We start from the raw sequence: 24735 nt of genomic DNA, 5'->3' as shown, positions 1-24735 counted from the left end.
TCATCCCATCTTTAAGTGGGAAAAAGAAAAGGGGGAAGAGACACAGGAATGGTCTCTTCAGGTTGAACTTGAACCCAGATGATATTTATGGATGAGTGAGGCGTCGCCTCGCCAACGCTAGCACCTCCCACCCAGAGTGGATCTTAACCATGATTCAGGGTTGAGGTTTTATGGTGCATTTCGACTAATCAGCATCATTTCATTAGCCTGGGTGCCATTCCGAACTTAGTCCCGCCCACAACGTTTGAGGTGGGGAAGTTCGGTCTGGCATTGCTCAGTAGTAGCGCTAGTATGATCGAACAATATCTGGCGGGCCAATCAAATTGTCAGGGCGGGCTTTATACGATGATGGACAGATGATCAACAGTAACATAATCAACCACGTCACCAAAGCGCGCTTGGGTGACAACAACAATGGCTGCCGCCGGAGAGTTGAGGTGAGTAGATTCTGCTATTAGGTCTGTTCTAGAAGATATCGACAGCAAATTAATTTTAAAAGAGGAACAGAGAAACGCGATCAAGGCTCTTCTTCTTATTCTAGGCGTGCAACTGCACGCTTTGATTTTTGTTGACAACAACTATGCGTCGCTTAACATACGTCACGCACTCCGTTGCCCTTATTGGTTGTAGGTCTATCCAATTGAGTGCAGAGGCATTTTTTTTCCTGGTTCGTTCGAAACGCCCCATAATCACAGCTCTATGGAGCAGCATCAGACTCATTCTGACTAGAATTGAGTAGGACTACGTCAGGCTATCATTTCATACCTCTTTTCTAAAAGTGGCGTGAGTCAAATATAACCATAAATAATGTTGCTGCACCACTTAGTGAAGCGTCGGAACGTCTACAGTAAACTGATTCACACCAGCATTTCACAGCATATTTATTGCTACAAAAAAGAGTTTTATAAAAACAAAATATTTTTCATATTTACAATTTTTTTTCTTAAAGTCTTGAGTGCCACTGCATGTGTGTTCTGATTGATCAGTCTATTGTTTCATCTCCTGTTGGATCGGTGGGCGGAGCTTCATTCTCTGAGGCGGTGTGACGGGCTGCTGTCCGAAACAAACGCATCAAATCCTGAAACCTTTGAGACACCTGGAGGAAAATTAAAAAAGGTTTTCAAGACTGAGAAATAAATGATTGGATCAGAGAAAAGAGCAAAACCAGTAGCCAGTCACCTCATCCGGAGTTTTGTTGCCAAGCAGATTAGAAATGGCCTGAAAGGTGTGCTGATTGGCTCCTTCCTGCTGACACGTCGTCAATATGACGCGATCTGCTTCCCTAAAGAAAAAAAAAGGATGTTAGTTTTCCCCGTTCTGCTCTCAACTGAGAAAATACTGGAGTGGGAGGGGCCAAAGGAGAGGAGGATGCAGAAAAGAGGCCTTTTCTCAGTACCTGTGGACCACGCATACTTGAACCGTTATCAACAGCAGCCTAAGTTCTGTTCTAATCCAAAATCAGCATCAATGACATTATGCTCAGCGTAGCTGAATGGTTCAGAATCAGTTTCATTTAATCTTCAGCTGATCCAAAATGCTGCAGCCAGAGTTCTGATGAAAATGAAAAAGAGAGATCATATCTCTCCTATCCTGGCTTCTCTTCATTGGCTTCCTGTTAAATCCAGAATAGAATCTAAAATCCTCCTTCTCACATATAAAGCCTTAAATGGCCAAGCTCCATCTGATATCAGAGATCTGATTGTTCCTTATGTTCCTAACAGAGCACTTCGCTCTCAGTCTGCTGGTTTACTAGTGGTTCCTAGAATTTCTAAAAGTAGAATGGGAGGCAGATCTTTTAGTTCTCAGGCTCCTCTCCTGTGGAACCAACTACCAGTTTTAGTCCGTGAGGCAGACACCCTGTCTACTTTTAAGGCTAGGCTTAAAACTTTCCTTTTTGATAAAGCTTCTAGTTAGAGTGGCTCAGGTTATCCTGAGCTATCTCTATAGTTATGCTGTGTGGTGGATGATCCTCCCACCACCACATCGTGTTAGTATTTTCTTTTCTTGCTTTATATTATATTACAATTTATGTTTAAATTGGTTATTTTAGACAGGTATTTTCTAATGGATGCACACTTTAGTTAATGTCTGTCTGAATGGTTTATTTACACTTGTTCCTTTGTTTGAGGTGCTGCTGATGCAAACCAGCTGGAGAAGGAAACCTGGAGCGAACCATTTTTGAAAGACTGACGGGGGAGACTGGTTTCAAGAAGTTTTCAATTAGTTTGTCACTTAAATATTCATTTATTGTTTCTGCTAAGTAAAAGTTAGTTTTGCTTTATTTGTTTCATAGAATGGTTAATTTTGTATTTATTGGTTCTTTTGTTATGTTGTGCCTCCCTCATTTTGTCGACTTGGGTAACTCCATCCCTTTTTAAGCAGCCTTTAGTTCTTTGTTTGCAGGTCAGTTTTTTATTTGAGTTGGATCCTCAGTTGACCTCAGTTAAGTTGGGCCCAGATTCTGTATTTAAGTTATTTTGTATTGCTTTTGAGCCTTTGTTAACCCTTTTTACACAATTAAATGAAAGCACTTTTTCAATTTTGAACACCTTTTGTCCTTATTTAAGTTTGGTCCCTCACATGCTGCTATAGGCTTAGACTGCTGGAGGACATAGGGACCCCTCCTTCATCATTCTATCTCTATTCTCCCACTCTGCAGAATCTGTTAGTTCAATCTCTAACGTTCTGCTCTCTCTGCTTTTTCTCATAGTAGCTTCATCTGGTCTGTTCCTGTTTGGCTGTGACTCCATCCTGGAGAGAAATATCAGCTGTGCTGCTGCCATCAACACCTTTGTTTCTAGATGTTGGAGCTTGGCCTGTTTTCCAGTGTAGTCCTGTTTCTCTGACTGTGACTAACTGGATGTGCTCTCTTCATCCTCTGACATGGGAGCTGGCTCGGAGCTCGTCTGTTTGACCAAAAGGCAGCTTCGGTGCAGCAAAGAAAACATTGCTAGGTGCTTCAGCGCTGCACTAAAAAAAACACCCATATGATGTTTGTCATCACTGAAAAGGTGGTGTGCTGGAAATGTTTGGGGGAATCAATCAATTTCTGTAAATAAAATTATAATTTTAAACTTTGAACCCGTGTAGTAAAACTTACTTATATTACTGATTTATTTTGTAATACAAATTTAGACCACAAATAATAATAAACATACAAAATTTGAAAATATACATTAGACCTCTTTTGAGGTCTACCTATCCACAATAGGTTTATATGGCACAATAAAACCATTTCAGTTGATGACATCATCACTATTTATGCGTTCCACTGGGAAAAATGTCACCCGTCAAATTGACGGCCATTGGAGTTCTAGTGTTAAAGGTTTTTAACTTATTAGTTAATTATATGTCCGATCCTGGACATGTTTAATTCTTCAATGCTCTGAATGCAGTAAAACTGATTGAACCTCTGGATGGATCCTAGCTGAGCGCCAAGTACGCCCAGTACTGCTTCCCTGCTAGAACTTACTTTAAAGTGGACTTAAGGTCAAGCAAACAAGACGTGCGTAAAGGTGGAGACTCACCTGGTCCACAGGATGACCTTCTCTCCACTCGCAGTCAGAGAAATGTTCTTGGCGCAGACAGGAAGCTCGTGAGGTGGGCTGGGCCGAGAGGGAGCAGAGGAGTCGTTGATGGGTGGAGCATCCTCGCAAGGGAAGGAGGCAACAGAGGCGACCAAGGTGGAGGAGGTGTCTGAGGTGCTGACGGTGCCGCAGACCGTTTCTGGACATAGCTCCTCCTCTCTCCTCCTCTTCACTGTGGGGCTCTCCGGTTCTTCACCATTTAGCTGCTCCTCTTCCTCCTCCTTTTCATCAGCCAGAGGGAAGCTTTCCCACGATGCACCAGTCTGATCTGCTGACCCAAACAGTGAGGTGAGAACCCACCTGGCTCAGGTTCTGCCCCAACAGAGACGTCGGTCACTAACCTGGGAGTGGACTGCAGTCATCGGCCTTCAGGTCCAGGTGTTTGTCGACCGCCTGGTCGCTACTGGAGCGACTCTGAGAGTAAAGAGGGCCTAAGCTCTTCAACGCTCTGGGTAAACCTGCTGAGGCCTGAGAGGAAACCACACCGGAGTCACTTTCACCAGCATACAGACTTATCACACGGCAGCCATATTGGTCAGGGCAACCCGTCTGAACACTCTGAGAAGACAAACTACTGAGAAGCTGCTGTTTACACGATAAACACCTGAGGCCTTTGATGCTCCGCTGTAAATAGATTTCAACATGGCTGACGTGTCGCCATGTTGAAATAGCAAAACAGAATTTAATTCTGACAGAGATAAAAATGCAAACCTTGTTGCCATGGCAGCGAGAGCATCTTTTCCTTCGATGTCGACTGATCTTCGCATCACGGCAGAGACAGAACCAGCCTTTGTCGGACCAATCAGAGCCCTGCAGACACAGACAACCGTCAGGTCTAAACATTTTGTCTTTTGGTTCAATTTCAGATCTAAGAAGTCTTATTAAGACAACTTCAGGTTTAGGATCACAGACCTACTCTCCTTTCACCTGGACCTGTCATCACAGTGTACAATTAGAGGTCAAAGGTCAAGGCAAGGAAAGCTCTACCTCTCAACCAATCAGAGCTCTCACAAAATGCAATTATTATTATTATATATATATATCTTTATGAAAGATGTCAGCATAAGGACATAAACAGAAGTCGTTTTCATTTTTAGAAGCTGAAGTTTAGACTAACTAAATCTTCTTATTATTTAGAACAGAATTATCTGCACCGCCTTTTAAGGACCTGTTTCCTGAGCACATCATTCAGAGTGTGTAACCCTGGTTGACTGGATCTACAAACTGGTTTAAAACCAGCCATGAAAGATTAATACTGTTTTATTGATCAGAACTCTGCTTACATTTCTGTCCACCAGAGGGCACTGGTCCTCTCTAAAATAGGATCCCAAACTCCTGGATCACTGCAGGATCCTTATAAACAGGGATTGAGTCAAAAGTGGTTCCACCAAGACCAAGAATCAATGGTTAGAATTTCAACAAATATCTAAGGATGTTATTTTATTAATATTAATATTTTTTTTAACGCCAAAAAATGCACACAAAAAAAAAAAAAAAAAAAAGGAACAACTGTTTATTAATCTACCAAAATGACTTCTTGGTATTAAACTAATAACTGTCATGGATACAGATCGTCTAAACTTCACGTATTTGTTCATATTGTGCAATAATTTTATGATCAATGTTTAAAAAAATTAACACCCAAGAATCTTTATCAAATTTAAAAATAACATTTTAGTGTCAGTTTAAAGAAGTAGTTCTGATATTCATTGCTGATAAATATCTTCTTTCCAACCTTTATAAAGGGAGGTGACATCACCTGTCAATCAATCTGTTTGAAGTTTCATTAAACTGATTCTAAAAAGCTAATTTAGACTAAATAAGCTGCTGTTTCTAAACAAACTGATTAGATTTTTATTGATGCTGCAGTGAAACCAACTCTTCTGGGTCGTTTCCAAAGAACGACCTTTGATGTTGCTGGTGAAGATTCTCAGTCATGCAGGTCAGAGTCAGAAGAAAAAAGTTAAAAAACAATCCACTGGACTTTGTTTCCAAGTTTGAAGACGTTTCGCTTCTCATCCAGGAAGCTTTTTCATTTCAAAATGCCAGAAATAGCGTTTAGTTCCAGGTTTTATATCCTGATGAACCGACTCCTCAAATGACAGTTTTAGTTGAGCTTTCTTACTTTAAAATCTGTAAAAATATTTTCCCCATTCTATACAATATTCAATACACTGGAAAAACGATCTAGATAATAATTAAAATTTCTTAAATTAAGTGTATTTACCCTTAATTTGAAAGGTAAATTTGATGGAATGAGTATTTTTAGTCATAAAATAAGATAATTAGATAATATGCACTTGAAATAAGACAATGCAATCGTGTTTTCTTATTTTAAATGTAAATTGTCTTGTTCCCTTGGCAACATGTCTCTTTTTCCTCCTTATTCCACTTATAAGAAAAAAAATGACTTATCTAGATTTAGATTTTTTCTGGTGTAAAAGCCAAGCGGCTTTCGAAGAGTGAAGGAAAAGAACAGAGCAGCTGATGCCAATCAGAGCAACAGTGTGAACGCAGCATTAATCACACCTTATAGCTTCGGTGGGACTCCAGTTCTCTCCTCTGGCGCCGGCTCGCTATTGGTCGAATCTTGTGTCCGTCCTCTTCCTCCTCTAGGTCCGGCAGCGTCACTTCCTCAAAGCCTCCGTCGGCTCCTCCTCCTGGCACCTGGCCGCCTCCTTCTCCACCTTCTCCTTCCTCCGGCAGATGAGCCTCTTCGAACTGCTCAAGCAGAATCGGCGGCGGGCGGAGATCGTCAAAAAATACCCAGAATTCAGCTTGGAGGTGGGTGTGGCCTTTAAGTAGCGTTGCCATCTGGGCTTTAAGCTGAAAGAAACAGAAGGAATACCGAACATTATTACCCACAGAACGGCGGAGTCGGATTGGACCAGAACCGGCTGATCAAAGTGGTACCTCCTGGATGTTGGATGGACTCAGGTCCGGCCCGGTCTGCAGAGCTTTGATGATCTTCTGGTAATGTGACGGATTATCTCCGAAACTGATCTCCAACTGCCTTAGAAACCGCCGGCTGCGCTCGAACGCCTGCTGCTCCTCAAACTGCAGCCAAACACACATCAGAACAGATTTGACAGAAATCGGGAAACGGCGGAGAAGCCAGGGCGTAATCAGTGTGCTTTAACGTTTCGCTCTTTTATCTGAATCCCTCCCACCGGAGCTACTCCATGTTTATCGAATGTAAACGGCTGTTTCCGCTCGTTAGATCAGAAGCGACTGGCGTGGTTTGTTCAACGTCCGTTCCTTGCGTTTAACCCCTTGAGCCCGGCGGGACACCTGCTCAGGTTGATCCATTCATAGAAATGGCCAAAACACAGTCACATGGTGTTTCATCCACATGCCTTTCAAAATGGGTCTGTAAAATTTCTAATCATGTTTCAAAATTCTTTTTTTTTTCCACAAACATTTTGTTTTATAGCTGTGTACAAAAATTTAATTAAAATTCAACCTGACATGTGTGACTCTGTGGGAGGAATGCAACAGACCTTTCCGAGGAGGGGTCAGAGGTTATTGCGCGACTGGTTATTATTGTGTGGTCAACGGTAAATTTAAATGAAACAACGGCAAAATCTTAAGAGCTAAGGCTTTGTATGTATGTAGAAGGTCTCTAATAACAGGGTTCCTACAGCATAAGGAAAGTTAAATTCAAGACTTTTTAAGACCAAATTCAAAAGAAACACAAGAAAAACCTGCTTGCAACAACTTAACCCAAAGGTTTATTTTAACATAAACCACTGCACTAATGTTTCAGATTTTGAAAAGCTTCCCATACAGGAAGAAAGCTAAAAACACACAAATGACAGATATATTTGAACAATTATTTAACTGAATTCACAAACTTTGTTTTATCAGGGAACAAAACAAATCAGTTTTAAAGCCCCAACATAACCAGTGCTAAGTCTTTTTTGCAGCCATTTTTCTTTGTATGGTTTTCTTAGTATGCTTGATTTGGTGATAAGTGGAGGCGTTGCAGAGACAAGGGTGGAACTAAACTGAGAAATACCGGCTGTTTCTCTGTAACTCCATTTTGACGCTTTGTGTTTCGTGCTTCGCATGTGCGACTCCACTGCCTTAATTCCCATCGTTCTGAGCTTGAATGACTTCTTGCACTAAATCCACTGAGCCTCATGTATGTTCCCTGGTTTTAGCCATGGAGGAAACTCTTGGCTGGAGACAATTTTGGTCACATTTACACTTGCTCATATTTTCCAGACAAAAAGTTAATGGCGCATCTCCCAAATGTCCCGGCCGCAACAACGCTTTTATTGGTTCCGCTATCGGGACGGAACCAATAATGGCGAGCTGTTATTTTATTTTAAATTAAGACCTACAAAAGACTGATTTAAGACATTTTAAAACCAATTAAGGCCTTAGTTTTATTTTGAAGAATTCAATGCCTTTTAAGACTTTTTAAGGACCCGCGGGAACCCTGAATAATGTAAATCAGCATATTTGTCCGGCTAGATTCCCTTTTATGACTGGAAATAAATTTTTGGTACAATTTGGCCACTTTTGGCACTGTGCCAAAATCACATTTCCTCCTATTAAACCGCCCACTAAAATCTTTGTGGAACAAACATGCTTATTCAGTCCAAATTTGCTTGACTAAGACTCAAGATGTGGATCTATAAAGGGTGAGCGTTCACCCAGAGTTTCAAATGGGGTTTCAAGGTGTTTTGCAATGTTTATTTTGTGAAAAAAGTTGCCGTAGCTAAATATCTTTAATTTTGTCTTTGTTTAATCATCTATAAATCAGACATGGTGACATTTAAAATAGTGGTTCCACCTGATAAATATTCCACAATACCTTTCTGTCACACAAATACAAACAATTGTATTTCAAATTTAGAGTTTGCGAGCTGTACTTGCTTTAATTCCAACATGTAATTTCTAAGAGTCTCTAGGCTTCGGGGATTTAATGGTAGCACGTAATTTAGCGGGTTAACCCGGCTCTGGTGTTCCCACAGCGTGCTGATCAGAGCAGAGGTCACTTGCAGAGTGGTCAGTGAGCTGTTCCCACTCCCAGTGGGAAAGGGGTGTAAGGTAACAAGCACCGCAGGCTATGTCGCTACCCGATTCTTAGCATCAGCTCATTTGCGCATGCATAACCAGAAATTCATGAGGATGACCCTCAATTTTACTCCATAAAATTAACAAAAATATTTTTTTATCTCCATAATATTAATAAGCGTACTAAACTACAATTTTTAAAGGTTAATAATTTGTTTTCTGAGAAAATAAAGGTCTTAAAATCCTTTTTATCACTTGTGTGCCCGATCTTTCTCACAGATGGGATCCTACGCTACTTCCGACAGCTAACTTTCAGCTTTAAACTTATACATATTCAAGCCTTTTTGGGTTGAATGTTTGCCTTTTTTTACCTCCATAGTTTGTTGTGTCATAATCTAAAAACAGACATAAACACTGTGAAATGATTCTGATACGCATTTTATAGCCAAATTCTTGCCAATTCACATCCCAACTGTCATATTACACCAGCTGTCCGGCACAAAGCCTGAAACTCATCTGTTGTGAAGCCCCGCCCCCTCATGATTTATCTCCACCTACCGGGTCATTTATAAAAATCTCAATCTAAGTTTTAATGTATTTATGTAACCAATGCTTGATATTTTTAAGCAATAAAAAGTAGTTGGACGCCGTCTCTTTAATCTTACCAGTCCACACAGCAGCGCCTGCTCAGGAAGCAGGAAAGCAGCGAAGTCCCGCAGCAGGTCGGTTTGATCTCCCAGGATGCAGCGCAGCTTCCTGAACAGCTGCGTCACTTCCTGTCCCTCCCCCACCTGCTCAAACTTGTTGAGCAGAGAAACAAACTCCTGCACCTGCTCCGGCGCACCTTGGAGGGCCTCGCGTACCTGAAGACACAGAGTTTCACAGTGAGCTTCTGGAAGCTTCTAAACCTAAAACATTTTGCTGTGATAAAACTAAACCAGAGTTGGAGTTTTACTAGAAGTTATCAAAATGTTTAGGAATATAAATGTTGCAAACATAAATTCCGAAGCAATAAGAATACCTTCTAAGGTTTCCTATTTGATGAGCAATAAAGATTTGATTCACAGAGAAAAATTCAGATTGCAGTGATGCAGATACAGGCTGCAGCCTGTAGGTGGCGACAAACCTTCACCTCTGGGTAACTGACCAATCGGAAAGAACCTATGAAGGCCAACACTAGATGGACGCACATCCTAAATCACAGGCTGCTTCTGGCTTTTTTTTTTTGTTTGTTTCACTTGAATGTTTAAAGGAATAGTACACCCAAAACATGATTAGCCTTCATTTTCTACTCACCCCCATGCTGAACAACACTCTGGAGTACTTTTTTGATATCTCAAATGCATCTGGAGATCTGGGAGGCTTCTTGCTGTCTGCTGACATTCAAATAATGGAGGTCTATGGCGCCCGAGGCAGAAAGGTCCATAAAAGTCCACAAAAAACGTGTCAATATTCCTCCATACTGCTCGTCCAATGTATTCCAAGTGTCCTGAGTGGGTAGCATCCAGAATTTACTCGAAACGAAGTCATTTAGAATGTTTTTAGAGCATAAACAGTAGTGTATAGGATTTCCTAAAAGCGCGTTCACGAGTCTACGGAAACCGCGGCAGACCAAACCAGATGAAAGTGCGCATTCAGCGTCTGCTCTGCCGATAATGCAAGCGTAGAAGAAGAAATGTGCTGTTTACCTGTGCAAAGAAAGAAACAACGAAAGAAAAATGTCTGAGGACTTCAGTGTTGAGGAAGAGCATGAGTTCTTTGCCGAGCTGAATGCGCACTTTCATCTGGTTTGGTCTGCCGCGGTTTCCGTAGACTGGTGAACTCGCTTTTAGGAAATCCTATACACTACTGTTTATGCTCTAAAAACATTCTAAATGACTTCGTTTCGAGTAAATTATGGACGCTACCCGCTCAGGACACTTGGAATACATTGGACGAGCAGTATGGAGGAATATTGACACGTTTTTTGTGGACTTTTATGGACCTTTCTGTCTCGGGCGCCATAGACCTCCATTATTTGAATGTCAGCAGACAACAAGAAGCCTCCCAGATCTCCAGATGCATTTGAGATATCAAAAAAGTACTCCAGGGTGTTGTTCAGCATGGGGGTGAGTAGAAAATGAAGGCTAATCATGTTTTGGGTGTACTATTCCTTTAAGATTTATTATATTTTTGGATAAAGATTAGCAGACTAGCGATGAACAGTTTTTAAACAATGACTTTGTAAATTAAATAAAAAATAACCTGTCCTTACCAAACTGGCTTTGTGTGATAAAGTATTCACCCCCCAACTCTAATGACCTTGTGTTTCTGATGACATCACGATGGAGGAACTTGGACCCGCCCTGCTGTGCAGAATTAGTTAAATTCAGACAGGAGGGTTTTCCACCACTGACGTCTGTTTAAAGTCACACAGCAGCATCTAAATAAGATTAAAGTCTTTTTGTTTGCTGATGTGAAACATTTAATCCCCTAAAAAACAGTAAAAACAGAATCTTTACTGTATATCGACAACTCAGAGAGGAAGAAAACCAACGGATATTAAGTAAATAAACTGATCTATAGCAACTCTGAGTTTATTTTAGGAATCCGATCCCGATCCGATATTTTAACCTCAACTCCGAAAAAGGCAAAATTCGTATAGTGTATTCCGGCTTTACTGGAATGAATACAAACTTAATTTCCCTGCGAACAAATAAACGACGAGCTTTGAACTGAATCTGATCTATTTTTCTGGATTCTAGCAGCTGTGACAGAAAACCTTGAAAGAAGTTCGGAGATTAGAGAAGAGACTGTTATTGTCCCACAGTGGGGGACGTTCAGGACATTCACCCGGGTCAGGTAGCTCTGAGCAAACGCCGCGTCCTTGCTCTCCCTCAGCGGGTCGTTCTCCAGGAGGTTCTCATCGTACAGCAGAGACAGCCTGGAGGCGTCCTTACTGAGACGGTCCTGACGCGTCCTCGCCAAACCACGGAGGGGACGGGTGCGACCTGTGAGAGGACAGGAGGCTATTGGAGTACGAGACGGACGGCAGGATCAAACGTCCCCGATGGACGGATCTCACCTCGTCCTCGTCCTGAACACCTTCGTCCTCTAGGCGTCTTCTCTCCAGACGGTCTCTCCTTGTCTCCATCCGTCTTAAAGCCCCGCCCCTCGTCTGGCTCCTCCCCCTTAGCCTCGTCGTCTTCCTCGTCTTCGTCCTCCTGTGAGGTCGGGGACTGGTCGTCCTCGGAGTCGGCGTCGCAGAGGAGCCGCTCCGCTGCTAGCCACGTCAGCTGCTTCATCGTCTCCTGCGGGAGAGGCGGGGCTGTAGTCATGACAACACTGCTGCGGAGGACACCGTCCACCACCTGGCGACTTATTTACCTGCAGCTCTGGAACAGACAGCACCGACTCCTCTGACGCCGACGACATCACTTCCTCTTCGTCTTCATCTTGCGTGAGGTCATCAAAGTCTTCCTCCTCCTCTTCCTCGTCGTCGTCCTCTTCATCCTCCTCCTCGTCCCCCCGCAGGTCCTTGTCTCCGTCCTCGTCTCCCTCTCCTCGCCCATCCTCTCTTCCTCCTTCGTCCTCATCGCCCGCCTGCTCCTCCTCCTCCCAGTCTGTGTCCTCCTTTTCCTGGTCACCGCCACCCTGTGTTCTTCCCACCTCGCTTCCCTCTGCGTTTGCTTCGCCGCCTCCTTTTAGATCGACTCCCATCACAGACCAGTCCTCCTCCTCCTCCTCCTCCTTGTCTCCAGCGCTGGATGAGAATGGACTAAGTGTGGAAGGAGAGCTGTCCTCCACCATCATGTCGTCTTCAGGTGGGGGGCTCTGAATCTTTGTCCCCTGCGGTTGTTCCTGTGTAACTGGTCTGATGAGCTCCTGCCCCGCGGCATTATGGGGGAAAGCAGGAGAACAGGAACCTGGGGGTGTCCAAACCATCTGGAGAAGAAAGTAGCCGGATTTTTGTGATGCTGCTGAGCAAGGCATTATGGGGGTTGTAGTGCTGAGAGGGGGGCCCAACGGAGCAGACGTCTGTCCAACGGGAAGGCCGAACGTGAGGCCATCATGAGGCGCAGGGTGGGAGGGGCTTGGATGAAGAACGGCCTTGCAGACAGACGAGGAATCTGACGGCAAATCAGCAGGAGGAGGAGGGAGACAGCTGATTGGCTGCTGCTCCGGAGGCTGTTCCGTCGGGGCTTTGGCGAGGGGAAGCAGGGCCACGTTATGGGCCAGAGTGAAAAGGCGTCTGTGGACACGGCGAGGCGCCTGGGACTTGCATAAATAAGAGGGGTGGAGCCGGAGGGTGCAGCCCGGGGGGAGGGAGGGGGGGTAACGGCTGCTGCCCAGACGGGTCTTGTGGATGATTGGCTGACTGTTCTACGGGTGGAAACATCACAGGTCAGCAGTTAGCCAATCAGACAACAGTTTAACAAATCGCCGTATATCTTCTGACCTTCAGCCACTTTGGCATGGTGGAAGTATCTCTGTCCACTGGGGGGCGCTGGTCTTCTGGGTCGACCCTGCTGCAGGCGACAGGGAGCGGAGGAACAACTCCCTGGGTCGTAAACATCTGCTCAGAAAACCGCGGAACCAGATAAAACAAAATTTATAGAGCAAATTTAGGTGGCACCAAAATTCAAAGAGAAAAGAAAGAAAAAATAAAGCTGCAGAAATAATTTTTAGACAGTTCAGTCTAAGGCCTCTAAACAATTAAGATTTTCAATCTTGCTTCAGAGTTTCAGCTCTTCAACCTTTCTGGGACTTTATTCCAAATTAATGGGTCATTAGAACTAAAAGCTGCTTTTTCTTCTGCCAGCAGCAGCATCTGGATCAGCTGCAGCTGTCTGATCTACTTTCTTAGTTCTAGTGAGGATGCAGGCAGCAGCATCTGGATCAGCTGCAGCTGTCTGATCTACTTTCTTAGTTCTAGTAAGGATGCAGGCAGCAGCATCTGGATCAGCTGCAGCTGTCTGATCTACTTTCTTTGTTCTAGTGAGGATGCAGGCAGCAGCATCTGGATCAGCTGCAGCTGTCTGATCTACTTTCTTTGTTCTAGTGAGGATGCAGGCAGCAGCATCTGGATCAGCTGCAGCTGTCTGATCTACTTTCTTTGTTCTAGTGAGGATGCAGGCAGCAGCATCTGGATCAGCTGCAGCCGTCTGATCTATTTTCTTTGTTCTAGTGAGGACGCAGGCAGCAGCATCTGGATCAGCTGCAGCTGTCTGATCTATTTTCTTAGTTCTAGTGAGGACGCAGGCAGCAGCATCTGGATCAGCTGCAGCTGTCTGATCTATTTTCTTAGTTCTAGTAAGGATGCAGGCAGCAGCATCTGGATCAGCTACAGCTGTCTGATCTACTTTCTTTGTTCTAGTGAGGATGCAGGCAGCAGCATCTGGATCAGCTGCAGCTGTCTGATCTATTTTCTTAGTTCTAGTAAGGATGCAGGCAGCAGCATCTGGATCAGCTACAGCTGTCTGATCTACTTTCTTTGTTCTAGTGAGGATGCAGGCAGCAGCATCTGGATCAGCTGCAGCCGTCTGATCTACTTTCTTAGTTCTAGTGAGGATGCAGGCAGCAGCATCTGGATCAGCTGCAGCTGTCTGATCTATTTTCTTTGTTCTAGTGAGGACGCAGGCAGCAGCATCTGGATCAGCTGCAGCTGTCTGATCTACTTTCTTAGTTCTAGTGAGGATGCAGGCAGCAGCATCTGGATCAGCTGCAGCCGTCTGATCTATTTTCTTAGTTCTAGTGAGGACGCAGGCAGCAGCATCTGGATCAGCTGCAGCTGTCTGATCTACTTTCTTAGTTCTAGTGAGGACGCAGGCAGCAGCATCTGGATCAGCTGCAGCCGTCTGATCTATTTTCTTAGTTCTAGTGAGGATGCAGGCAGCAGCATCTGGATCAGCTGCAGCTGTCTGATCTACTTTCTTTGATCTAGTGAGGATGAAGGCAGCAGCATCTGGATCAGCTGCAGCCGTCTGATCTATTTTCTTAGTTCTAGTGAGGATGCAGGCAGCAGCATCTGGATCAGCTGCAGCTGTCTGATCTACTTTCTTAGTTCTAGTGAGGACGCAGGCAGCAGCATCTGGATCAGCTGCAGCTGTCTGATCTACTTTCTTAGTTCTAGTGAGGACGCGGGCAGCAGCATCTGGATCAGTTGCAGCTGTCTGATCTACTTTCTTAGTTCTAGTGAGGACGCAGGCAGCAGCATCTGGATCAGCTGCAGCTGTCTGATCTACTTTCTTAGTTCTAGTGAGGACGCAGGCAGCAGCATCTAGATCAGCTGCAGCTGTCTGATCTACTTTCTTAGTTCTAGTGAGGACGCGGGCAGCAGCATCTGGATCAGCTGCAGCTGTCTGATCTACTTTCTTAGTTCTAGTGAGGACGCAGGCAGCAGCATCTGGATCAGCTGCAGCTGTCTGATCTACTTTCTTAGTTCTAGTGAGGACGCAGGCAGCAGCATCTGGATCAGCTGCAGCTGTCTGATCTATTTTCTTAGTTCTAGTGAGGACGCAGGCAGCAGCATCTGGATCAGCTGCAGCTGTCTGATCTATTTTCTTAGTTCTAGTAAGGATGCAGGCAGCAGCATCTGGATCAGCTACAGCTGTCTGATCTACTTTCTTTGTTCTAGTGAGGATGCAGGCAGCAGCATCTGGATCAGCTGCAGCTGTCTGATCTACTTTCTTAGTTCTAGTGAGGACGCAGGCAGCAGCATCTGGATCAGCTGCAGCTGTCTGATCTACTTTCTTTGATCTAGTGAGGACGCAGGCAGCAGCATCTGGATCAGCTGCAGCTGTCTGATCTACTTTCTTAGTTCTAGTGAGGACGCAGGCAGCAGCATCTGGATCAGCTGCAGCTGTCTGATCTATTTTCTTAGTTCTAGTGAGGACGCAGGCAGCAGCATCTGGATCAGCTGCAGCTGTCTGATCTATTTTCTTAGTTCTAGTAAGGATGCAGGCAGCAGCATCTGGATCAGCTACAGCTGTCTGATCTACTTTCTTTGTTCTAGTGAGGATGCAGGCAGCAGCATCTGGATCAGCTGCAGCCGTCTGATCTATTTTCTTAGTTCTAGTGAGGACGCAGGCAGCAGCATCTGGATCAGCTGCAGCTGTCTGATCTACTTTCTTAGTTCTAGTGAGGACGCAGGCAGCAGCATCTGGATCAGCTGCAGCTGTCTGATCTATTTTCTTAGTTCTAGTAAGGATGCAGGCAGCAGCATCTGGATCAGCTGCAGCTGTCTGATCTATTTTCTAGGCAGACCTGTGGAGATGTTGCTGCAGGGATCAATTCTTCTAAAGATGAACGAAGCGGGAAGTAGTTATTCAACATCAGTTCTTTAATCCTGGAGATGTTCTTCAGGTGATTGAAGGTCCGCTTTGTTCCCGTCTCTATGAACCTTTGAGGGTTCAGGTCTGATTCCGTCACTACACCTGGTTGCTGCTTTCTAGCTGGACTGCTAGATGCTAACTTTGAAACGCTCTTCCTTTGTTCCAAAATCTATGATTTCAGTTAAGTTTGATTCAGATGAAGAACATTTAGTTCATCCATTTGTTAATTTCTTCTCTGCTTTTAGCTGGAATGGGTTCATCGTCACCTGGTGACATAGTGATGACCAGCTGGGTGTCATCTGCATCGCTATGGTAGCTAATTTTGTTAGGATCTTATTTAGGGGGAGCAGGTAGACCTTGAAAAAAAGGGGTCCTAAGGTTGACCCTTGGGGAACGCTACATGTAATTTTTATGGTCTCTGATGTAAAGTCACCTACTGACACTAAACAGACCCTCTCCTTCAGGTAGTGTCTCAGAAATCTCTGATGAAATCCTCCGCTCGGCCTCATGGAGCAGCTGTTCACCTTAATCGCGCTGTCCTGCGGCGCTCTTGGGACGCTCATCTCTCGGATACGTTTCCTGATGCGCTGGCGACTTTTACAGACCAGGTAGGAGCTGATCAGTTGGTCGGACTGAATCGCCCCGTCAAAGTGCTTCAGACCCAGAGCAATCAGCCTGCAGCAAGGCATCATGGGAAAAAGGTCAGTTGGTGTTCAGTCTAACTGAAAAACAGCTTTCGTCTTTTTATCGCTGCATGAATCAGTAGCCGGTTTCCCACTCCTACCCGTCCTCTCCTGCTGTAAAAAGTCTTCGCTGATGCTTGCTGTGTAAGGCGGGGTCCAAGCTGCATACAGGAAGTAGTTCTGGGTACAGGAACACCGTCCGTGTGGCGAACAGCCAGGCGGTGTCAGCAGGCAGTAGCGGGAAAGCAAGACCTGAACAGGACCAGAAACAAAAATGACCTTCAGGACAGAGAATGAGGTTATTTGTCAGAACCTGGTTTCCGTCTTACTGCTGGTAGTCGGAGTCATTTTAGGCAGCAGCCTTTTGGACGCCGTGGAACCGAGGCGAGCGGGTGGAGGTCTCTCTCTCTGCTCCACCTCCTTCAGGAGATCTAGCGCCCCCTGCAGGTTGCACGCTCTAAAGCTGCTGGGGAGACCGAGCTCCAGGCGGCGACTAGCAAAGTGCTGCAGCTCCTCCTAGAGGAGAGAAAATGGAGATCGGACCTGAAGGTGATTAATACAGGTGGAACTATTCTGCGTTTATCTTCAGGAATCAATCTTCATATCAAAATGATCCTCCCATATACACTGCAGTAATGACATCAGAGCTGGGCCTTCATGCTGCCTCCTCATCCTCAGACGTTCTGCAGCTAGAACTCCAAAATATGTCTTAACGGAAAAGTCAGGTGACATTCAGAATTTAAACGTCTGAAAGTTCTTTAAATATGAAATTATTACATCCTGTTCAATAGATGATCAGTGTTTTTAATTCAGAGTAATTTTCATGTGAATGTGCTTTACTGGAGGCATCCATGTTTGTCCAAGAACACTCCTGCCACCTACTGGTTTGTGACGTCACGGTGCGGTATCGGCTGTTGATCAAGTCCCAGTGCTGTATCTGGTGTTATCATTTATTTAACAGTATGTAATAATTTTAAAATTAAAGTACTTTCTGAAGTTTGAATTCTGAATATGAGCGGACTTTTTCTTTACTAATCCAGTATTGGGCCGAATATAAGACAAGGTTTGTTTCCGTTACATACAGTTGTCTGGGGTAAATACACAAGAGCAACAGCAGAGGGCGCCGTTTTTCTGTAAAGCCAGTGACCTCACCGTTATTAATATTCTGAATATGATCAGACTTCTCCTTCAAACTGAGGGGGTGTACTCAGATTTCAGCATTCAAAAACCTACGACGCAGCAGTTGAGTTGATCCCTTCCTGCTATATCGCAGCCCCAACCTCTTTACAGAGGAAGAGAACCTCGCCCGTTCAGCCAGGCCAACATTTCCCTTTTATTACCCCCCTTTCAGAGACATAGACAGGTATGGGGCATGCAGGCTAACAAAAGAAGCCAAACGACCCCCATTCCAAAGGGGTGGACCCGTTCGTCCATTTTAATTTGTATGTTAACCAAGTCAAAACTAAGCTTTCTTGGGCTGCTGGATAAAACCTTGAACTTTCCTGACATTTTTAATTGAAAAAGCTTCCTGGGAAGATTGGGTTGAAATAACACATAATATTTATATTATGGAAAGGTTGACTTTTTCCATCAGATTTGAATCTGGAAAATCTAAAAATTATTGGGAAAATTGGCGAGGTTTTATTTCACCATGGAGATCAGACTTTAATAGTGTGGGTTTGGGTACCCTTACAGAGTTACAGACTGTAAATAGTTTGCTTACAGTTCAATACATGTATAGAATATATGCAGAGATTCCAAAAAAAAAACAAAACAGTAAAATCGGTCTGTATACTTGTATGGGAAAAAATATTTTCCATAAAAAGTGCAAGATAAAAAATAATAATTTCTTTTAACTTTTTTGGAATGACTATGACCTTGATGACTCAATCTTCACCATCATATAAACAAAAACATACAGTACATGACCTCAGTGTCCTCAATGGTAGTTATGGCTCCATTTGTCGAGTGTTAAAGGAATAGTACACCCAAAACATGATTAGCCTTCATTTTCTACTCACCCCCATGCTGAACAACACTCTGGAGTACTTTTTTGATATCTCAAATGCATCTGGAGATCTGGGAGGCTTCTTGCTGTCTGCTGACATTCAAATAATGGAGGTCTATGGCGCCCGAGGCAGAAAGGTCCATAAAAGTCCACAAAAAACGTGTCAATATTCCTCCATACTGCTCGTCCAATGTATTCCAAGTGTCCTGAGTGGGTAGCGTCCATAATTTACTCGAAACGAAGTCATTTAGAATGTTTTTAGAGCTAATCATGTTTTGGGTGTACTATTCCTTTAATGTCAGGACGCATTAATGCGACCTGGCCGTTCAGAAACAGGACGCAGTTTAAAAGATCCGATTCGTATCGGATTCAGAACCACAGAGCCAAGTGGCCTGGGTTGCAATGGAAACAGGGTTTATACAGGAATGAGTAACTCTTATTTAATGCTTTTCTAATGCTCTTAGAAATTATTTTAATGCCACCAAAAGAACCTATGACTCTCATAAATACGGCAAAATCTTTTGTCATCTTTACGATCGACAGGCTGCAGCCATGTCCCGAATTCCTCGTTTTTCAGTCGCTTTTGTTTAAATTTGCATTTCCCAATTCTCTAGCTTTCTCTCCGCCTCGAGCTTTAATCCCCGAACATACGGCTTTACGATCAGCTGGAAGCAGTTCTGTGCAAATATATCGCTATATAATTATATCTCACAAAATTGTTTTTATTACATTTTTTTTTTTTTTTTTATAAATACGGAAGAGGATTGGGGCCACTGAAAAAAAAAAGTTAACCGATTTTTAAATTTTATTTCAGTTTAATATTTAAAATTATGACTTTAATCTCAGAATTCTGACTCTATTCTGACAATAAAAAAAGTCAGAATTCTGAGAAAAAAAGTAGGAATTCTGAGATTAAAGTCATATTTTTAAATATTAAACTGAAAAAAATTTAAAAATAAGTTAACTTTAACTTTTTTTTTTTCAGTGGCCCTAATCCCCTTCTGTATTATCGTATTTAATCTCAGAGTTCTGACTTTATTCTCAGAATTCTGACTTTTTTCTGACAATAAAAAAAGTCAGAATTCTGAGAAAAAAAGTAGGAATTCTGAGATTAAAGTCATATTTTTAAATATTAAACTGAAAAAAATTTAAAAATAAGTTAACTTTAATTTTTTTTTTTTTCAGTGGCCCTAATCCCCTTCTGTAGTATCGTATTTAATCTCAGAGTTCTGACTTTATTCTCAGAATTCTGACTTTTTTCTGGCATTTTAAATGCCATGATAATAAAATTTTATGAATTTTAATTCAAATTAAGGCCTTAATTAAAAAATTATATTTTAATGACTTTTACAAAAACCCTGGGAAAGAATCAGATCTGTGTTTTTCAGATTTTCATGAAAAGATCAGATACAGGTCAGATATGGGCAAAATAATTCAGATTTGGGTAAACAAAATGTTATGGTTTTTATGGATTAATCGTCCAGCCGTACCTGCAGCAGACAAATCTGACCCTCTCCAGTCTACTGACTCATAAACAGCTGCATCATCTGCTGTTTGCTCCAAAAGAGGAAAACCGGCTTCACTAAAGGTGAGGTTTATTCAGAGTGGCATTTATCCAGAACTCTGCCTTGGACTACGGCTGCTTCTGGCTGCTATACTCACCAGGTAGCGCCTGGTCAGGTGAGTCTCGTGGTTCAGGGCGTGGCTTTGGCGGCTCAGCAGGTTGATCTGGGTCAGCAGCTGCACATGCTGAAGGAAAGAAACATGAACTTATGTGATTTCACGGGAAGAAATCCAGACTCAGGTTTAAAAAGTCCAGAATGTATAAGACAGCAGATATTACAGGTTTGGTCCGACAGTAAGAAGCAAACGAAGAAGGACTTCATTCAGAACAATCAGATATTACACAGAAAGTGTAACAAAATCAAGATCAAACCCGAGTTCAGGGTAAATAAACACGGCAGACCAGGAAGAAGCAACACTTATTGGACTAATTTTAGGAAAGAAAAGACAGTTAAAGGCGTGGGAAGAGTGCAAGCAGCGCTTCTACTTGTTAAGCTATAGAAACCATCATTTTTTTTCCCCTTGGGAAATGCTTTCTGATTGGCTAACCTTCTTATTCAACAGGCTGCACAACACAGCTAAGGTTATTGGCCATTTAATGCATGATAAAGTAAAATAATACTAATTTAACTTTATTGATCTCACATTGGACAAATTATAACTGCCCATCCCTTTTGGGAGCAGTGGGCTGCCATTGAGCGGCGCCCAGGGAGCAGTGTGGGGTTAAGGGTCTTTGGTCAGGGACCCAGAGTGGCAGTCTGTGGGAGTGGGACTTGAACTCAGAACCTCAGGATTCCAAGCTCTATGCCCTGACCACTGGAACACCACTCCCCTTTAAAGCAGCGAATCCCTGATTTAAGGTCAGAGCCACAAAAATCACTCAGTGGAAACCAGATCACTCTAAACGCAACACAAACACAGATACAGGATTAGCTCCAAATTACCTCCCAACTCAGATTATTAAAAAACCCAAGTTAGCAGCCATGAAGATGACACCCAGCTGTTTATCTCCATGTCACCAAGTGAAAAGAAACCACTTCCCTCTCTGGATAAAAGAAGAAATCAACACATGGAGGAACAAAGTGTTCTTCAGCTGAATCAGAACTAAGCTGTAGTCATAGGCTGTGTCTAAAGGTCCGCCCTAAATCTAAAACCCTAAATCCCTATAGGGATGATATAGTGGACTTTATAGTGAACTCCGTTAACTTTGGACGATGAACACTACCTTTCACTCCCCGTTGGTCACCTAGCTATGCATGTGCCATCTTTATTATCTGCAGCCGCTGCTGACGATACCCGACAAATCCCATGGCGCTTTACAACGACAGCTCTCGCAAAACATTCTGGGATGCATCTGCTCGTCTAATGACCATCGACCATCACCACTTTTCAAAGTGCATTGTGAGAAATTTCAAGTCCAATACTTTTTCATTCACTAGACATTCAGACACTCACTCATAGCAAAAAAGTAATAATAATAATGCTGCTAACTGACCCTATAAGGCGCGCCGTGATGCGTTAGCTAAATAAAAGCTATACAAACTCCGGTGAACTATAACTGATTATAAAGCAGCAGGGTAAAGCCAGCTCGCCGTGACGCCAACAATGCCAGTAAATTTCCACTAGCTAGTAAGTAAAGATTAATGTGAACCTAATGAGTGACCCCAAGCCTGCAACTGTGCTGCCGTTGCAACTTTAGGCCTTTGCAACTGTGTTCGGCAGCGAAATCCTTAATGCAAAGTTCAGACAGCAAGCGCTAGAAGCAGCAAAACCAGCATCTGCTGCTTCATTTTTGGCGCTTGTCCACATTAAAGGAATAGTACACCCAAAACATGATTAGCCTTCATTTTCTACTCACCCCCATGCTGAACAACACTCTGGAGTACTTTTTTGATATCTCAAATGCATCTGGAGATCTGGGAGGCTTCTAGCTGTCTGCTGACATTCAAATAATGGAGGTCTATGGTGCCCGAGACAGAGAGGTCAATAAAAGTCCACAAAAAAGTTGTCAATATTCCTCCATACTGCTCGTCCAATGTATTCCAAGTGTCCTGAGTGGGTAGTATCCATAATTTACTCGAAACCAAGTCATTTAGAATGTGTTTAGAGCATAAACAGTAGTGTATAGGATTTCCTGAAAGCGCGTTCACGAGTCTACGGAAACCGCGGCAGACCAAACCAGATGAAAGTGCGCATTCAGCGTCTGCTCTGCCGATAATGCAAGCGTAGAAGAAGAAATGTGCTGTTTACCTGTGCAAAGAAAAAAAACAATGAAAGAAAAATGTCTGAGGACTTCAGTGTTGAAGAAGAGCATGAGTTCTTTGCCGAGCCGAATGCGCACTTTCATCTGGTTTGGTCTGCCGCGGTTTCCGTAGACTCGTGAACGTGCTTTCAGGAAATCCTATACACTACTGTTTATGCTCTAAAAACATTCTAAATGACTTCGTTTCGAGTAAATTATGGATGCTACTAGGGATGAGGATCGAAACCCGGTTCCATCAAGGACCCGGTTCCACTTTTTTCAAAACCCGAAAATCAATAACGTTTGGGCTTATCGATACCACTATCGAGTCTGGTCGTTTTTTTTTTTTCTCCCGGAGGTCCTGTAACATAATTGTGTGTCCCTCGAGTCGGGCGAGTCGGCATTTAAATCTAATCAATCCAATCACTGCAGCATGTCCACCAATGTTTTGGAATGAAATTGTAAGCAAACAGATATTAAAAGTAAAACAAGTGAAGTCTGGCACTTAACTTTGCTCGCGACTCGAGAATGGCTGAACGGAAAAGACACCTCCTCCTCCTCCTCCTGCCTCCGCACCACAGTGGGGCCCGTCTCCATCATCCACTCAGAGTACCACTGGTAAGCGCACACAGACTTTGTAGCTTGTCCGGTCAGTTAAAAATAGTAATTGTGAAATCCGTCTTGTAATCGGAAGCATACAAGCTAGTTAGCTTGAAAAATAAATAAAGTTTCAGACGTGCTGCGTGATGATGTGTTCAGATTGGCTCAGTAAAACGACAATTAGGTTATCATGATGCGTTCAAGTGTAACGTAAAGAAAACTGGAAATTTTGTTTTTGGCGAGAAACATGAGTAATACAGTTGTATATTGCTCTAACTATTTTAGAATATATAATTAAACTACTGATGCCAACATTTATTAAAAGTTACATTTAATTTAAAATACAATTATTTATTTGTTAAATATTTTCCTAATCACTAAAAACATGATGAAAAGTGACAGTAGACAATACATTAACCAGCAATTGTGAAAATATATTCTAGTTAGTTTTATGTCATTTCAAAGTGGCCTATTACATTAGCCATGTTTATTGAAGGCTAGAAACGTTTTTGTTATGCTCACTTGTTAAGCAATAAAAGCAATACCAGTTCTGTTAAAAAAATATTGTTGCATCGTCTTTCCACCAAATAACAGAAAAGTATCGATAGTGGTATCGATAAAGACTCGGATCGATAAGGAGTATCGATAAAGGTATCGATATCAATAAATATTAACGATCCCCATCCCTAGACGCTACCCACTCAGGACACTTGGAATACATTGGACGAGCAGTATGGAGGAATATTGAAACGTTTTTTGTGGACTTTTATGGACCTTTCTGCCTCGGGCGCCATAGACCTCCATTATTTGAATGTCAGCAGACAGCAAGAAGCCTCCCAGATCTCCAGATGCATTTGAGATATCAAAAAAGTACTCCAGAGTGTTGTTCAGCATGGGGGTGAGTAGAAAATGAAGGCTAATCATGTTTTGGGTGTACTATTCCTTTAAGGTCAGACGTCCAGTAAAATGAGTCCAGATGCTTCTGTTGCTCCTGTGTTAAATGAAAAAGAGCAGCTTTGCTATATTTGCTGTGATCAGTGGGTATAAAGTAGTTTTAATATGTTTTAAAGTGAGAAAGTCCTCTTGAAAAAAATCGTCTGTGGCCGTCTGTTCATCCAGATTACCATCCTGCCTTCAAACATTATTTCTCTGTGGGAGCCGCTCAGACCTAACCTCGTGAGACCATCCTGATCTCGCGAGCTTTCAAGGTTTCACTCGCAGATCAGTCTGGAGACTCTCCGTTGAAGAAAATTTGGAGCCGTTCACCAAACAAACGTCCAATCAGCGTTGGCTTTGAGGTGTGACGCAACGAGAAGCGCGACAGTTCAGTCTAAAGAACATGGCGTGGCTATCGAGCAAGTTTTATCGGAATTACAGAGTATTTCTTCACTGACAGAAGAGCAAAACACTGCTCTGGAGGCTTTTCTCAGAGGAAAAGATGTTTTTGCTCTTCTCCCGACTGGTTTCGGCAAGAGTTTGATCTATCAATTGGCTCCTCTTCGTCGTCGCTCTGTTAGTACGTCATATGCTTAGTTGATCTGATTGGTTTATTTGGCCCGTCTATCACCAACATAGGCCAATCAGCTAACCAGTATTTTCGCCCCTTCCCAAAATTACTTCAACGGAAGGTTTCCAGATGGATATGCGGAGCAAATCCATCTGGCGGAGTCAGGTTAGCTCAGACCGCCACATACCGGCGGTGCTCTGTCACTGG

At 43.2% G+C, this 24735-nt stretch overlaps 1 protein-coding gene across 1 annotated transcript in view; it reads right to left on the bottom strand.

Moving 5' to 3' along the window:
* Window positions 1–864: 864 nt before the first annotated feature.
* gon4l (gon-4-like (C. elegans)) overlaps window positions 865–24735 on the bottom strand; it is a 39294-nt gene continuing 15423 nt past the window's right edge. Inside the window, exons 15-30 of the mRNA XM_038281188.1 lie at window positions 20279–20365; window positions 16938–17124; window positions 16710–16860; window positions 16450–16600; window positions 13051–13167; window positions 11979–12974; window positions 11677–11902; window positions 11445–11602; window positions 9278–9475; window positions 6501–6644; window positions 6117–6413; window positions 4299–4397; window positions 3929–4055; window positions 3528–3855; window positions 1180–1282; window positions 865–1096 (exon numbers count right to left, since the gene is read on the bottom strand). Coding sequence (XP_038137116.1) covers window positions 983–1096; window positions 1180–1282; window positions 3528–3855; window positions 3929–4055; window positions 4299–4397; window positions 6117–6413; window positions 6501–6644; window positions 9278–9475; window positions 11445–11602; window positions 11677–11902; window positions 11979–12974; window positions 13051–13167; window positions 16450–16600; window positions 16710–16860; window positions 16938–17124; window positions 20279–20365 — 3483 coding nt within the window. The 3' untranslated portion in view covers window positions 865–982. The remainder of the gene's footprint in view (window positions 1097–1179; window positions 1283–3527; window positions 3856–3928; window positions 4056–4298; window positions 4398–6116; window positions 6414–6500; window positions 6645–9277; window positions 9476–11444; window positions 11603–11676; window positions 11903–11978; window positions 12975–13050; window positions 13168–16449; window positions 16601–16709; window positions 16861–16937; window positions 17125–20278; window positions 20366–24735) is intronic.

This window comes from Cyprinodon tularosa, unplaced genomic scaffold (assembly GCF_016077235.1).
Source record: "Cyprinodon tularosa strain WSP-4 unplaced genomic scaffold, ASM1607723v1 ctg168, whole genome shotgun sequence".
Taxonomy (NCBI): domain Eukaryota; kingdom Metazoa; phylum Chordata; class Actinopteri; order Cyprinodontiformes; family Cyprinodontidae; genus Cyprinodon; species Cyprinodon tularosa.
Note: the sequence above shows the minus strand (reverse complement) of the source record. Positions and strands in the feature narration are given on the sequence as shown.